Source organism: Lithobates pipiens, unplaced genomic scaffold (genome assembly GCF_037356315.1).
Source record: "Lithobates pipiens isolate NorthernLeopardFrog02 unplaced genomic scaffold, aLitPip1_a1.2 Scaffold_10, whole genome shotgun sequence".
Classification (NCBI taxonomy): domain Eukaryota; kingdom Metazoa; phylum Chordata; class Amphibia; order Anura; family Ranidae; genus Lithobates; species Lithobates pipiens.
In genome coordinates this window covers 209997048-210014645 of record NW_027507686.1, presented here as the reverse complement: position 1 = coordinate 210014645, position 17598 = coordinate 209997048, and the positions used below count along the sequence as shown (strand labels likewise).

The 17598-nt window shown below is 40.3% G+C and overlaps 1 protein-coding gene across 1 annotated transcript in view; it reads left to right on the top strand.

Annotated features, from left to right (window-relative positions):
* Positions 1-17598, top strand: part of CSTF3 (cleavage stimulation factor subunit 3) — a 92133-nt gene that overhangs the window by 53196 nt on the left and 21339 nt on the right. The window contains exons 4-5 of the mRNA XM_077460904.1: positions 13604-13636; positions 15130-15227. Coding sequence (XP_077317030.1) covers positions 13604-13636; positions 15130-15227 — 131 coding nt within the window. The remainder of the gene's footprint in view (positions 1-13603; positions 13637-15129; positions 15228-17598) is intronic.

Sequence of the window (17598 nt, the reverse complement as noted above, 5' to 3'; positions counted from 1 at the left end):
CCTGCTGATCCTGGCAGCTGTGTATACGGGGAATGGAAGTACACACAGTTTACATGGAATGTATGCTAAAAAAAAAAGGGGCCTGTGTATGTGAGCCCTTACTGTGCTAGGCATTTCCCTTACATTTGTGTTGTCACTTTTTTGCTCATTAACATCTGTAATTTATTATAGCTTAATAACCATAAAAACATATATGTAGCTCTGCTGAATACCTGTACGTTCTTCTGCAGTCCAGGAAAAGAACTTCAATCACTTCTTAAATTCAGGACCTTTAGGCTGGGTTCACACTAGTGCATGACAGGAGATTGTGCCCATATCTCTATGGAGCTGGTTCACACATCTGGAGCAGCTGCCGAGCGAATTGCACAGAGGTCCTGTGTGCTTTTGGCTCCGTTTCATCCCCAAAACGAAGAACAGGAATGCACCGGACCCCTGCTGTCAGATGCATCCATCTGCAGTGTGATCCCAGCCTAACACAGTCATGGAGGGAAGTTTAGCATTATTGTGAGAGGGATATTTCATACTTTGTTTAATACAGCTTAGCAAGCACAGCACATAATTGTGGCACAATAAAATGCAGTGTTTATGTATGTACCCTGCAGATGTGTGCTGTGTCTTCTTGATGAATGTTGATGGCAGTGTTCAATTGTTTCTACAGCTGCTCTCCAGGTTTTGTTTGTCTGGTGTTAAAAAGGGGGATTGTAAAGCTAGATAGTTACACAAGTTATTTTTTTTTTTCTTTCTGTTCAGCCCACTAAAAAAATAAATAAAACAGATTTGTGCATCCCCCACAACTGATGTTGAAACTGGAAGCCAAACTTGCTTTTCAGCAGTCCCATTTGACAGAAACTGGATTAATTGGCTTCTGTCAAACCGGGAGGGCTGCAAACAAATCGAAATTTGGCCAACTTTCTATCGGAGTGTACCCAGCTTTACACCATTCGTTCTTAAAGTATAACTAAAAACCAACCCCCCCCCCCCATTTTGGATGAAGTAAGGTGTGGGGGGTGGGGAGATTATAATTCCTGTCTTTCCCCCTCCCCCCCCCCCCCCCCCCCCCCTTTGCCATCTGTGTCCCATAGCGGACGTTTCCCTCCTCCCGTAGCCAACACAGAAAGTAAGAATCTCAGTGTGTCACCAGAGCTAGTGTCCCCATTGGAAGATTTCTCCTATTACTGCTCTGGTATAAACCAAACGTTTGTGATTTTCTTCTACATTTGATGACTGTAAACTGGACAATAGAGAGGGAGAATCTGCCTTATGGGGGGAAGAAGGCAAAAAAAAAAAAACCTTACAAGTGTGAGAGGTGTTCTAATCCCTCTTCACTCTATCCAAAACTAAAAGGTTTTGCCTTTTAGTTACACTTTAAGAACACAGTCATTTAGAACTTGTATCTGCTTACCGATCATTGATGAGTGGTTTTGATGGTAAAAAAAAGGCATCTCTCCAAGTCCCTGGGACATTCTTCTGTCATTTAAGACAGATACACATTTAGACTGGGTTCACACCAGTGTGGATTGAATGCGGGTTCTACGCATCCAATTCGCAATAACAGGAGATTGTGACCAGTTCACATATCTCCGCAGCGGCTCCGGTGCGATTTGCACAGGACCGCTTTGCATCTTTTGGTTCATTTCAGGTCCACATTCAGACACAAATTTGGGCTGAAATCGTGAACGAGGATTCACTGGGCTCCTGCTGTGATCCGCTGTGTGCTTATATGTGAACCCAGCCTTAGTGCTACATAGTTTTAAAAAGCTGGCAACTATGAAGACTAGAGTGAGACATACTAGTTCTGTGTGCTAATATTCTGCCAATTTGTTTCTTTGTAATGATATATCATTAAGTTATCTTACATGTTACTTTTAAAAGAATAGTCACAACTTTATCAAAGAAATTGGAAAGGGGTTGACCTAAGAAATCCCCCCCTCCCCAAAAGCCCACCATGGATCAGTTCTACATCTGACATGAGAACCATGGGGGCCTCCCTTGGTGGCCTGTTTAGTCGGGACTGGTCAAGATTTGATCTATCTATGGACAGGCTGGTTGTACCAGTCAATCCATCCCCTGGCCCCTGTCAGCAGGAGGCAGTTCAATGATAATACACTGAGCTTCCCAGTGAAGAGCAGGGCCGGTGGTCATGTAAAGGCATAAGTCTGCATCCTGGAGCACAGCCAGCCTGTACTCCAAGAACACTGACCATACTGGGTTGGGTGTGCTTCTATGCCTAGCATGACCAGTTTAAATTAGGAAAGCTAGGGGAACTGGCAGGATCACCAAGTATGTCACACAAAGGAAGAAATGCCAAGAAAACTGCATACTTTTTCATAAAGTACATTTTACAACAGATACATAGCTGGAATATGAAATGTTGGGGTAACATGCACTTTAAGGAAGGGTTCTTGGAAATACCAGAGGTGTACTGAGACTCCAGAGGATTCGAGTCACATTTAGCTTTTTGCAGCTAGAAAGTTTTTTTTTTTTTTTAATATATAATGTCTGTGGGTTGGGAGACTGTAAAAGTGCCACATCAGGTGTGCTGAGTGTATCTGTCACTTTATGCTGGTCCCCTTCATAGAGCAGCCCTTCTAAAATGAATCGTAGTTGTCTCAAAACTGTTGTGTCCAAAGAGTCTAAAAACAAAGTGTGTGATTAGGCTTTGCTAAGGAGCCATTCCCTGACTTAACGTTATTCACTTAGTCATTGCTCTGGATACAATATAATGTGTATGGGTCATGGAATGGCAGCCTTTTTTAGACCATAATCAGAGTTCCGGAATGATGTATTACATAATGTAATATTTTGTTTTCCTCTTTTTCCAGCATTGCATGTTTTTGGTTTTTCCTTTTTTCCTTGACCACAGGTGTAAAAGGCTTGCTGTTTAGAGAGTTCCATAGCTTAAGCTAAAATGTACACACACATAAGCGAATAAGCCAGAAGTCCCTCCATTATCAGATGGCTCTTTCCCAGGTTGTCACAGAAACAACATGTTTCTGCTGTTCTTTGTTCTCTAACTAATTCTGTAGCGCTTTGGGAGGATCTTGTCATGAATTTAATGCTTATTTGTAAAAACTAATATCAAGTACATATAGTAAAAAAACAAATCTGCTATATGGGTTTAAAAACATGTAAACTGAAAATTGACCCCCAAAAATCTTATTTGTACAGTACACAGACAGCATATTCACCATGGTGGATGACCAGAGGTTACATCATACCACTGGTTGCACACTTTAATGCCACTTTTGAATCAAGCCCTTCTGAGGTACTCAGGTGCTTCCTCCTCCTAGTTCTCCATAAGGATTTGTTGCAGGATGGTCTACTTCTGGGTAATCTTACCACCTTATCTCCTGCACTCTACATTGTGAGTACCCCACCGGGTAATACCATCACTTGTAGCAGGCGAATGGGAGCCAAATGTAAGCCAAAAAGCCTTCACTCTGCTGAAGGCCCACATAATACTCAACCTCAGAGTGACGATAATGTAGACCTTAAATCAGAGCAGGACATGGTTTTAACACAGGTCTCAGCATCCAGCTTTATTTCAGGCATGTAACAATGTGCCTTCCAGAAGCAGAATTTTCTGCATCTATCTCACAATTCCTTGGACAATTTGTGGTCTTAATACGGCCATCTTTGCCCAGGGCTCAGAAAGGCCCACCTTTTTTCTCCTCCTCCTGTTTCTCAATCTAAGTTGGAGTCTGAGATGCTGGTCCTAGAGGACACAGAATCATAAGGGGATGAAGAGGATGTTGAGGCTGCAGAATATTTCTCTCCCTCACTTTGTCACTATATTGAAGAGGGGGCTGATAAACTCATTGCTTTTGTCTAGAAAGCCATGGCATTAAGCAGATTGCTTCTTCTCTGTCTTGCCATGCTCTTTTGGGCATGAAGAGACCGACTAAACGTATAAAGCTTTCCCTGCATGAAGAGTTAAAATGTTCAGTTAATAACGCAATTTTTTTGCTAACTTCTGTTCCAGTGGCAAAAGAATTTGCAAAGAAGTGGGCTATTTCTGCAGTTGATCCTGACATCTTTTGCTTAACCACTTCCCACCCGGCCAATGCATATATACGGCCGGGTGGGAGCCGTCTACTCCTGATAGGACGTTCAGGAACGTCCTTCAGGAGTAGCGGGATCGCGCGCGCGCCCGCGCAGCGGCGCGATCCCGATGTGCTCGTGTCACCCGGACACGGCACATCTCAGATCGGCAGGAGGGATCTGTGATTGGCCCTCCTGATCACATGACGGCCGTGTCCAATCACGGCCGTCATGTGATGTAAACAAACAGCCGGTTGCTAGGCAATCGGCTCTCCTCTCCTCACACGGAAGTCACCGCTGAGGAGAGGAGAGCAGAACGCTGCAGCCGGCTGATGATCAGTGAGTATGGGCTGCTTTTTACAGCTTTTTACTCACTGATCATCAGTGTAGTGTAAACACACAACACACCACACAGTACAAACACAGTCCCCACATATGTCCCCAAAACACACATGTCCCCAAATAATAAAAACACATGTCCCTAATAATAAAAACATGTCCCCCACATATGTCCCAATGATTATCTGCACACATATGTACGTGATCACCTGCACACATATGTACATGATCATTTGCGTACATATGTCCGTGATCACACAAACCAATTATTATACACTTAACGGAATTTTTTTTACCAAAAACATGTAGCAGAATACATTTTGGCTTAAATTTATGACAAAATTTGATTTTATTGGATTTCTTTTCAAATAGAAAAAAGAAAATGTTGTTTTTTTTCCCAAATTTCCGCTTTTTTTGCGCTTATAACGGAGTCGTGAATAAATAACACCAAAATAAAGCTCTATTTGTGCGAACAAAATGATAACAATTTCATTTGGGTACAGTGTAGCATGACCGCGCAATTGTCACTGAAAGCGCTAGAGCGATGAAAGCTGAAAATTGGGCTGGGAAGGAAGGGGGTGAAAGTGCCCTGTATTGAAGTGGTTAAACATCTTCTTTCAAAGATTATGCTGATAGAAAATTTGAGACACTCTTTAAGCATATCCAGACCTACAAACAGCTCTTGCTGCTATTTCTGCCTGTTAAACAGAAACTCACTGGTCTAATGCCCCGTACACACGATACGAAAATCGTACGGAAAATACCGCTTTCGATGCGATCGTACGATAATCGGATCGTTAGTACAGAGCTTTCGAGAGCCGATTCGAACAGTACATCCGATATTATTCTATCGGACGTGCACGGAAATTTTTTTCGTACGATGCCAGATCGTACGATTTTCGTGTAATCAGTACAGCTATCGTTCGAAAATGCAATACAAATGCATTACAACACATGACATCACGTACGAATTTTTTTTATGTCGTGCGGGAATTTTCGTGACTTTAGTAAACTCATCAGATTCGATCTGAGATTAGCATGCAATAAAAAACGGACGTTCATTCGTCCGATAATCTCATCGTGTGTATGGGGCATTAGGCAATGAACAACCAACAGGACCCTGTATTTTAGGACCATGCTGTTGTTTAATAATTGCCACCTTCTCTTCTTTTTTTTTTTTTTATTTTAGATGTCCTGGGCCACATTGGGGGGGGGGGGGGGGTGTATTTACTAAAACTGCTGAGTGCAAAATCTGGTTCAGCTCTGCACAGAAATAAAACAGCCCCCAGATTGTTGTTTTTTCTGTCGAAGCTTAATTGAAGGAGCTGAGGTTAGAAGTTGGTTACCATGCACAGCTGCACCAGATTATTAATGCACCTGTTTTACTAAATCTCCCCCATTATGAAGTAAATGCCCAGTATGGCTCTACTTTCCATTCACATGATATCTTATGGCTTAGAAGATTGTCTGTAAAAGGTGCCTCAGACATATGCCATTCCAGGGAAGACTTTTCTATGGCACTTGATAAATTCAAAAAGGTCACATCTGGGAAAGTTTTACTTCCTTAGTAGAAAGTATCAAAACCTTAGCTCCTTTAAGCGCAGAACACCTGCACATTCTAACCAGACTTAAACTTCAATTGCTAAGTTCAGCCCTCTTCACAGTAAGGGGCCGACCTCAATCCTAATAGCGAATGGACATCAGTTATCTGCATTAAATGCACCCGTGACACACACCCCCTCCAAGTTTTTAGAGGTTGTAGGTCACCTCTTAATAAGAGCAGTGCCATACCTATCCCATCTTTTTCACATTTCTTCTAGATTTACCTTAGGGTGAATTTATTGATAGAGGTTGCAGCTCCTCATTTTTCATTTTCACCATAATCGCTGGGGTTTAATCATTTTTTCATCTGTTAGTTTGCATCCCTCTCGGGACCAGGGGTTCTCAATCTTTTTACGTAGGAGGAACCTTTTGGCAAAAAGATTGAGCTCTTGGAGAACCCCTGAAAGAATGCTCACAGCTCATGAAACGATGATGCAATCATTGAGCTGTTGATATAACAACAATTATTTTGAAACATAGCATTAAATAATAGAATCAATATTAAAACATGAAAATATTAATGAGAAACTTGTGCTTGTTTTTTTTTCCTGCATAGATGCACAATTTTGGGTCTAATTTGGGATAAGCAGCAGGCTGAGGTACAGGAGAGAAGGGCACTTTACATAGGGCACACTGCAATAGTATTGGTTTCCTACATATGCAGAGCAACATGGGGAAGTAGCTGTAATCCGTCCTCTTGTGGCGTGTTGTTCCCTGCCAGCCCCCTTTTCTCTCCTGTCCTTCTCAGATGATATCACATACAAGTACCTAGGATGGACAGTAGGGGAGGCAGGGCTGGCTGGGAAAAGGGTGCCACAACTAGCACTATCACAGCTGCTTCCCTGCTTAGCTCTTCATGTTCCGTTAGAGGCCTATGCAATCTACCCATCAGCTTCCTGCAAATTGACAGGTAGATCACAGCGGAACCCAGGTAAAGAAACCCTGCTCTAGACCACAGATGTCCTAGACCAGTGATGGCGAACCTTGGCACCCCAGATGTTTTGAAACTACATTTCCCATGATGCTCATGCACTCTGCAGTGTAGTGGAGCATCATGGGAAATGTAGTTCCAAAACATCTGGGGTGCCAAGGTTCGCCATCACTGTCCTAGACCTGTGGTTTCAAAAGGGTACTAGACAGTTCAAAGCTCTACTACCTCACCACTTTCTTCAGTCAGATATGCAGAATGACCTGAACCACCTCTTGTCCCAGGGAGTTGTTCCAGTACTTTTACAGGATAGGTTCAAGGGATTTTACTCAAACTTGGGCCCAGTACCAAAGCCCATCATATCTTGGGCTTAAAATACCTCCATAAATTCCAAAATTTGATATGGAATCGTCAGTCAGTAATTGCCTGTCTGAGACCAGAGGAACACATGACATTCATGGACATCCAAATGTACAGTCCCATTAACCTAGCTCATCAGCAATTTCTATACTTTCTCATTGCAGACAACCACTTCTAGTGTGTCGTGCTGCCCTTTGCCTGTCCTCTACTCCCAGGGTGTTTACAAAAGTCTTAGCACCCTTGCTTGTCCTCCTCAGAACTTGGGGCATTTAAGTGACAGGCTTTCTAGATGTTCTTCTCCTGAAGGATTCATATTCCTTGCCACTCTTCAGCTGCTCCCATGCTGTTGGCTGGGTAATCAATTGAAAAAAAAAATATTTTCTTCATCCCATCCTAGAATACTTGGGTCTAATCCTGGATATATCTGAAGCAAGAGTTTCTCTTTCAGAAAAGCAAGGTCTTTCTCTAAAAGCCCATGCACGACAACAGGTATAAAAGAAATCCCACATTATAATTTGCTATGAGTTCTGGGTCTAATGGTTGCCTCCTTTTTGAAGCTGTACTTTTTACCCAATTCCACTCAAGAACTCACCTAAACACTCTGTCAGCATGGAAAAGGGAGACTCTTTCCCTGGACTTACACATGCTCCTATCCAGCCAAACAAGAACTTCCTTGTACTGGTAGAGCACCACTTCAGCTCTAACAGTGGGAAAATCTTTCCTCCCTTCCCCTCAGGCCGGCGGAGAAGTCTCCCAATCTTTGACAGTTCAGGAATCATGAGTGGAATTCAAACTCTAGATCTGAAACAACTAATCGATTATGAAATTAATCAATTACTATTTTCATAATCGATTAATCGGGCAGTAACATAATGGGGTTAAAAAATATATAAAATGAGCCCTTTATAGTGCAAAAAGAGAAAATAATCGCTACTGTAAATATGACTTTCACAGTTCTACAGTAAAAAAATGAACCCATTACAGTAGTGATCATCTGCTTTTTTTTTTTATTTTATTTTTTTGTACTATAAAGAGCTAATTTTAGTTTTTTTAACCCCATTATATTACTAAACATTTTAGACCTGGTTCACATCTATGTGTGTTTTGCAGAAAAGCACTACAGTTTATTTACATGGTTTCCTATGGGACACGTTCACTCAAAACGGTGCTTTTTGTTTCAATATACTTCAATAGAGAAGCTGCAGAGAAGCATGTAATGTGTTTTTGCAGCAATTTGTGTTTTTTATTCTGCCCAACAACAAATTGGCCAAAAAAAATTCTAAATCTCAGCAAAATCACATGTGCAAAAATCAAAACGCATTGCAAAAAGCACAGCAGAAACAGATCAAACACAAACTGCGTAGGTGTGTAACGAGCCTTATGCTGGCGCCACGGATCAATTTTCAGATGAGAGTATTCAGATGAAAAAATCTTTGTACAGTCGCTGAATGAAAGAATGTTTGTTTGAAATTCTCACTTGTTTTTAACATTCTGTTTTTAAAATGAATGTAATTTCTGAATGAAAAAACCACATAGACTGTCTGAAAATTTCTTTGACCAAGCAGTTTTCTATTTCCAAATATTCCCATCACTATGATGGAAAATGATCGTCAATTTGACCCCACTAACGATTAGGAAATAGAACGAACGTTCTTAAAATTACATTTTTTTTTTTTTTTTTTTTAAGCAAGAATCGATCTCTGAGTCTGATATTTACCAGATTCACCCTCTAATAATATATACAGTATATCTCCTCTAATAGTATATACAGTATATCTCTTCTAATAGTATATACAGTATATCTCTTCTTCTAATCCACTCTGTTCTTCTCAGAGTGGGTTAGATATTTTGCTCCCTAACCATATAGTTGGTTATTTATATTTACCACTGCATAGAGACATTTAAGAATAAAGTACCTTTTTTTTAAACTTGACATAGTAACTAAATTATACACCACACTTTTTTTTTTTAAGGTTATTAATCGGCCAACTAATCGATTATGAAAATAATCGTTCGTTACACCCCTATCAAACTCCCCATTAACATCTTGGAGCTCAGACCAGTCAAGTTGTCCCTCCATTACTAGACCTCCCTTTTTACAGGAACTCCCAATTCAGCTGTATTTAGGCATTGCCACAACAGTGACATATTAACCATAAAGGAGGCACAAAGAGCCTGTTGTCCTTGAAGAAAACAAATAATATTTTCTCGTTCATAAATTCACTGCCCAGCAATTTCGGAGGTCCGCGTCCCAGGAGTGGACAACTGGCAGGCAGAATATCTCAGCCACCACCTCTTGGACCAAGGGGAAAGGTGTCTTCATCCAGATGTGTTCAATCTGATATGCCGGAAATGGGGAACTCCGGATGTGAACATCCTATCCTCCAGATACAATAACAAACTACCTCAGTTTGTACCCAAAACCAGGGATCCTCTAGCTCTGGCCTAGGGTGCATTATTTATCATAGTTACATAGTTAATCTGGTTGAAAAAAGACCATCCAGTTCAACTAACAGAAAAAAAAGAGAAAAACACAAATGGAAAAGCTCCTATACACAGACCTGTACCCACAGTTGATTCAGATGAAGACAAAGCCCTTCCTATAAAGCATGATCAAATATGCTCCAGCGAGGGGGGGAAATATTTTATGATCCCCCTCCCCCAAACAGCAAATGCCTATTCCCTGGATCAACTTTACCTATAAATATTCGTTTTATATCATGTGTATTTAGGAAAAAATCCAGGCCTTTTTAAAACAATCTACTGAGCTAACCAGAACCAGTTTTTGAGGGAGTCTATTCCACATTTTCACAGTTCCTACTGTGAAGAAGCCTTTCTGTATTTGGAGATGAAATCTCTTTTCCTCCAGACATAAAGAGTGCAATCTTTGTGCTCTGTAATGATCTTAAGGTGAATAACTACACCAAGTTCACTATATGGACCACTTATGTATTTATACATGTTTATCATAATACCCCCTTAATCTCTTCTCCAGGGGGAATAAATTCAGTTCCTCTAATCTTTCCTCATACCGGAGCTCCTCCATAACTCTTATCAGTTTTGTTGCCCTTCTATGAACTTTCTCCAGTTCCCAAATATTCTTTTTGTGAACTAGTGCCCAAAGTTGAACTGTGTATTCCAGATGAGGTCTTACTAATGAACTCGATCCCTCCCAATACAAGAATAGATTTTGCACGCTGGACACTACAGCTTGGCATTGCATGCTATTATTAAGCTTATGATCTAACACCCAGATCCTTCTCCACCATTGATTCCCTCAGTTGGGCCTCCCTATTATGTATCATGTATATTTTTAGCCCCCAAGTGCATAACTTAACAATTTTCAACATTAAACCTCATTTGCCACATAGTTGCCCAATTTAACAATGCATTGAGGTAGGCTTGTAAGCTGGAGACATCTTGAAAGGACATTATTCCACTGCATAGCTTGGTATCATCTGCAAACAATGAAATGGTACTTTTATTTTCAGACCCTTTATAAGAAAGGGTTCCTACACTGAACCTTGGGGTACACCACTAACAACCTTAGACCATTCAGAGTAAGATTTATTAACCGCTACTGGTCTCAGTTCAGGCAGTCTATGTCTTCCCTGCCTCCACATAATGGAGTGAGAGAAGAAAATGGTGATTCTATCTGTATCGTTATTGGCCCAGATACACAGACATACTCTGCATTCTAGCAGTTGACCCCTGGCCTCTTCCCAACAGATCAAATCTGCTATTGAGCAGAGCCAATTCAGTCCCAGATATTACGCCGTGCCTTACATTCTGGCCTTCTTGCAAACAGGTCTTTACCAGAATTTAGCATTTGTTACCCTAAAAGTACAGGTATTGGATCTTGTAAAAACCTTTTATTCAAGGTGTTTCTAGTTTTGGGCCCCCTTCCAGAAAGAACCCTGTGCTCTTCTGGGACCTTAATTTGGTTCTCTTTTTCCCTCAAAACCACCCATGGAACCCATCAGGGATATTCCCATAGAGATTCCTAGCAGAAAAGTAGCCATCACATCAGTGTCCTTTTCCTGTAAAAAAAAGAAGCCTTTTCTCAAACTTTCATAACATCAGTGTATTACACCCAAGACCAAAGGTGGTTTCACTGTTCCATCTGAATGAGGATATTGTTCTGTTATCCTATTGTACTGGGCTCCTATATATCCAAACAATTTCTCTCTACATTGTCTAGATGTAGTCAGAGCCATTACAGCAGGGGTAGGAAACCTCGTCACCCCAGCTGTGGTGACCCGACAAATACCATCATACCTTTGCCTCTGGGAGTCATGATTGAGGTGTTTCAATGCCTCATAGGATTTGTAATTTCACCACAGATGGAATGCCAAGGTTGCCTACCCCAGCAATAGCATGTACCTGAATGCTACTGTTTACATTAAACAAATGGCTTTCCTGTTTGTTCTTTCTTTGGGTCGACACAAGGAGGTGATCAACTAGCATACTGCAACAGGATGTTAAAAATTTGTAGGGGCCTTAGACCCCTTTCACATGAGCGTTTCAATCTGGTCCACCTGTCTGTTTTTCAGGCAGACCCAATTGGACCCTCCATTCTCCTCTATGGAGCAGCAGATGTAAACAGACATGTGTCCATGTACACCCACCTACCTCCTGTCTGATCTGGCAAAAGCAAACTGAATTGAATCTGTTCCTTCTGGTGGAATTGGATCAGAGGGCAGTCAGGTGTAAACAGACAGCTGGTCCATTTACATTTCACTGCCCATAAAGCAGAACAGGCTGTGTCCGCTCTGCATAAGCGGAGCGGACACAGACCTCTCAGCTGGGGATCGACAGACAGACCCACTGCTGAAAAAAACAGATCACACCCATGTGAAAGGGGCCTTAGGGTATTTTATGTCAAAGACGGGTGCTTTTATGTGCTGGGATCCTCTCAAATCTGTAAGTGGTAAAATATTTTGTGTGCTAGTGCAGTTCACAGTATTCTAATAGTAAAATGCACATTATAAAATGTACTAATAGAAAGCTATAATAGGATGAATGCCCCTTTCTTGTCATAGGCATGCAACGGTAGAGCTTGTACAGTTGCAAGCTCCAGGATACCATTCACAATATTTTTCTCTCAAATATTTAATATTAAGTAAACAAAACACTTAAAGAATATAAGACTCATTCACACCAGATGCATTGGAAAGTTATGCAGTGTTGCATCTCCAAGTGATGCTGTGTGATTATGAAGGTTTACTTGAATGGGAAACTTTTAAAACGCACTGCACGATGTTGAGAATGGGCTTTTTGATAAGCATGGATTTCCTTATAGAGACCCTGTCACCAGCGCAAAAATTGCTGATAAACACACAAAAAATCAAGTTTTTTTTATTTTAAATGCTGACTTCCAGTGTTTTTCTATTCTGAAAATAATTTTTTTTAAATTTGCAATCTGCCCTTAAACATGCTTTTTGTCTAAAGTTGGATACACACTATACAACCTTTGTTTGTTAGATTTTCCTTAGATTTACTCTCAGCTATGTATTGCAAGGGCTTGCCTGATTGCATACAGATTGAAAGTGTTTAGGTTTGACCTTTATATTATATGGTTTTGGTAAATCTAAAGGAGTGTACTGTGTATTCAGCTTAAGAGTCACATCTCTGCTACAACCTCCTCCCTCCTTGCACATCATAGCCAATTCATAGGGTGTGATTTAGTAAAACTGGAGAGTGTAAAATCTGGTGCAGCTGAGCATAGTAGCCAATCGACTTCTAACTTCAGCTTGTTTAATTAAGCTTTGACCATATAAACTGGAAGCTGATTGGTTTCTGTGCATAGCTGCACCAAATTTTGCACTCTCCAGTTTTAGTAAATCATACCCATAGTGACTAATTCCTGTCTGTGCTGGCCTAGCTACTCTACATAACCTTTTATGTAGCTGCTGGAGAGGAGCAAGAGGGAATTCTATAGAGTGCATCCTAATTGACAACTCTGGGGCTGCTGACATCATATCCAAGATGGTAGCACCCAGCAGCCTTTTCTTAATCCTTATGGATTCCTACACTTTTGTAGGTAGATATCATACACAAAATAGACTAAATACACATATAATCTTATAGGACGATTTTTGTTAAAAAAGGAATGGTCTGGCAATAGGGTGTCTTTAGGTACCATGCATTATAATGCATAGCACTAAGAAGAAGCAGCAGCCTTTTTGATGGTTATACTTATGGAAACATGCAATAAACACATCAGTCAAATGAGGTAGACATTCACTAGTGTAATGCTAAATAAATAATTCTCTCAGATCACATAAAACCATGTTGTACTAACTATTTTCTCCCTTTTTAATTTGTACACAGATTAAAGCTAAAAATTATGACAAGGTTGAAAAGGTGAGTTTGATCCACAGTTCTCATCACAATCTTTTGCAGACGATGCTAAATAGACACACACATTTAATTACAAAGCATATATATATATATATATATATATATATATAGCGCTAACACAGCTCCATAAATATGTGTCTTTATTGGATTGTAAAAGTTGAAGTCCAAGCAAAACTTTTCTTTTTTTTTTCTTAAATGGTTTACGTGGAGGAGCTTGTTTACTCCTTCACATTGTGGTATGGTACGGTAGCACATCATGCATGTGTTCATTGCGGTGCTGTTTGTTTTGAATGGTATCCGAACACAAGTCCAGAACACAGTACTGTTTCACTGCAATGAATCACAATTCACAATGAGTGTTACGGTGAGCTGCAAAAAAATGCAGCAGGATCCTATTTTCTGGTCATGTGAAGTGTGTTACAACCCATTTACTGTGTTCTGATGGGAATTGACCCTAAAGGACCTCTGTTAGGTTTTTGTTGGTGTGCAGGAAGAAAAGCCCTAGAAACAGAACATACAAAGTTCACATTTGATTTTATGTAGACTCTTGTATTGTAAAAAGCCAAAGCATTTTTGAGGTTCAGTGGGCCCCCTTCATCAGCGCCATCAATAACAATATATTTAAAAAAATCTTTTTAAACAAGGTAGCGCTAAACAATAATCAATAATAACCAATCACCAATAATAAGTAAGTAATTGCCATCAGTATTTAAATATTAACTGGCTGACAGTTAACATTTGAATACTGATGGAAATTGATGTGTTATTTGTAGCCTTGGAGGAAGGAAGTACTTTGAAAGCCCAAAATGTGTTTGCTTTTTATGGTACACGATTCTAAATAATGTCAAACTTGTGCTTTTTATGTTCTCTTTCTGATTATTTTCCTACACGCTACATTTTTTCTGAGCTTATAGCCAACTCTTAGCTATCACTCCTAGAGGTCTTCCTAAGGGGATTGGCTCCCTACTAAATTGGTTTGATTCTTGACTTAAAACAACCATCGACAATACAAGATCCAGCACCTCACACCTACCTCCCAGGAAACAAAGAGAAAGTTTGCTTCATGGGGACAAAGCAGCAAAAGCTCCATTGCAGACCAGAAAAAGTTTTGGCTGGAATTCTGCTTTAAATTCTACTGCTTAAAATGTACTGTATGTAGCCTGGTTGATTTCAAATATATTTTTTGTGGAACTATGCATATATATATATATACATATATATACCATTGTGTGTGTGTGTATACCATTCTGCGTATATGTACATATTTATATATAGATATGAATTTATTATGCACACACATTGCTCTTAGGTAAACGAATGACTCCCTCCAAATACTGTGTTACTGAGGACCAATATCTTATGTGTGTTGCTAGCTTTCCAACACAGCACTCTCATAAATATTAGTACTTCATATATGCTACTCAGTTACTTAAACTGAATAACACAAATGACCATCATGTTAGTATAGATTACCTTTTGTTGAATTCTACCTACAGTTATTTCAAAGATGCCTCATGAAGGTCTTACACATAGATCTATGGAAATGTTATGTGTCCTATGTTCGGGAGACCAAAGGGAAGCTTCCAAGTTACAAGTAAGTCCACAAAGGGGGCCAAATCATGAAAACTGAAGCAAAGAAAAGTGGAGACATGACTAATAGCAACTGCACGTTTGCAGCAGAACTGGTGTTAAAATTAACTTTTTTACATTAATCAATATACAGCAACACATCTGCAAAAAAAATAAGGACCTCTCATCCGCTGCTATTAAATAAGGTTGATCCATAGTTCTGTTATGACTAAAGCTGTCCATAGATGGACTGAAATTCAGCTGGTTCACCGGGGACCAGATGAATTTTGGTCCATCTATGGGCGTTTCTGGTTATAACGACCAACTGCTCTCAAGCGGGTTTGTTGAAAAGTTTTGCTTTGATCAGCCCAAGCTGCAGCTAGTTTGCTGGCAGAAGTGACCCCACTGTCAGAATATAATGACACAGTGGCGAGGCTTCCCCCACCCATCTCGCTTATATAGATGAGGGAATCCATTCAGTTTTTTTGTTCAGCCCACTATATAATCAGAAAAAAAAAAACTGACTTGTCTATGGACCACTTATGCAAAGATTACATTTTTTTTTATACCAGCAGCATTGTCTGTATTTCATGTGATTGGACATTGCAAATAGGCTAATGTTTTTAATTATCGTGACCTTGTTTTTCAATACTAAGCAAGAAGCAAACCTTGCATATGTAATAAAAATACATCTCCCAAAGTACATATATAATTTAAACTTAGCAAGGTGTTTAAAACATTAACACATGCCTATAAGATTATTTACATTAGCATGGTCTACTTCAGGTAAAAAAAAAAAAGCGACTACAGCTGCGCTTCCATGTTCTGAGTATTAATTAAGAAATAAATAAAACAATAAAACATTTCTAGTTGCTATGACCCTATTCTTCTTTTGCCTCATTCTCACTAAATAACCGCTAAGGAATATATATAGACTTCTTTTGTAGGTACCATATATCCAACATTTTTCTTACACAGCTCATGTGCAAATAAGGGGTAGGGACTGCCTGCTTTTAGGCTGTTCATTCACAGGCAAATGTCAAAGAGAACAGTGAGTGGACATCTACATGTCCTTGAATTCTTCACTGGCAGGCTAGAAAGTCACAAAGTTAGTAGTCCATACATGGTGAAAATCTTGCTTGGTTTTCTTCTTTAAAGAGGGAGCAACCATGCCCACTTGCACAGAGATTTTCTAGCAGGTTGTAATATCTCTCTAGAACAGTGGTCTCTAAACTGTGGCCCTGGGTCTGGATGCAGTTCTTTGCATGCATTTATCTGGCCCTTGAGGCATTTTTCCTCATGCCATAAGACCTCAACAAATGGGGTATTATTCCTCCCATTGACACCAACGATGAGGCATAAGTCCTTCCACTGACGACAAAAATGGGGTGCTATTCCTCCCACTGACACCAACTATTTCTCCCCCAATACCAAAGTTTGGGTATTGTTTACTCCCTCTGGGCACATTGCGGCACCTCTAAAGTCTGAAGGACAGTAAACTGCCCCTTTTGTATATAAAGTTTGGAGACCCTAGTTCTAGAATAGAAATTGCTTCTAATGGTTTGAAAGTCAAGGCATTTGTAACCTAGAAAGGTGTGCAGTGAATAATAGACACAACATCTGTTTATTACAATATGGCCAAGCCAACCAGTAGTATGAACATGACCATGTGCAAATTTCTAACTATTTCTTAAAATGGCCATAGATGGTTCGAATCTCGGCCAGTTCAGCCGGGACTGGCCTAGATTCAAGCGATCTGTGGGCAGGGTGATTGTAACCAGGTTGATCCATCAACAGACTTGGGCACAACTAACATACCGGATACAGGATCGCAAATCATATTTTCTATGGCCTGCCTTACTCTCCACTGATTTGCTGCAGATTGGGCTGTACAGCTGGTCATACTACATTTTCTATATCTCACTGCTAGTGATGGGCTCGGGCATGTTTGGATTGAACCCTCCAGTAGGCTGTCAATGCACATTGCCAATCATATGCAATAAGGCATTTCCGGACCGGCAGCTGCACATACACATGCAGCCTATGATTGGTGGTGTGCAGTTCTGGCTTCCTGGCAGGTTCGATCCGAACACACCCGAGCCCATCTCTACTCACTACATGTCCATAGTCTTTGGGTAAAATAGATGTGTATGTACTAGAGTAACCTATACGTGTTTATATTTGGTCCTAACAATTATGTTCAAGTGATGGTAATGGTTTTAAGAGTCAAATTCACCCCATGCACAGGGAGAAAAAAGAAAAGCTGGTTAAAATTGCATGTCCTTCGTGCATTCCATAGTTTTACATGCTGACGTCCTAAAACATCATGCTCACCCAGTCACAGAAAGCATTGTTAGGCTGCTGCTAGTGAATAATGTCCAGCTCGCTGGATTTCA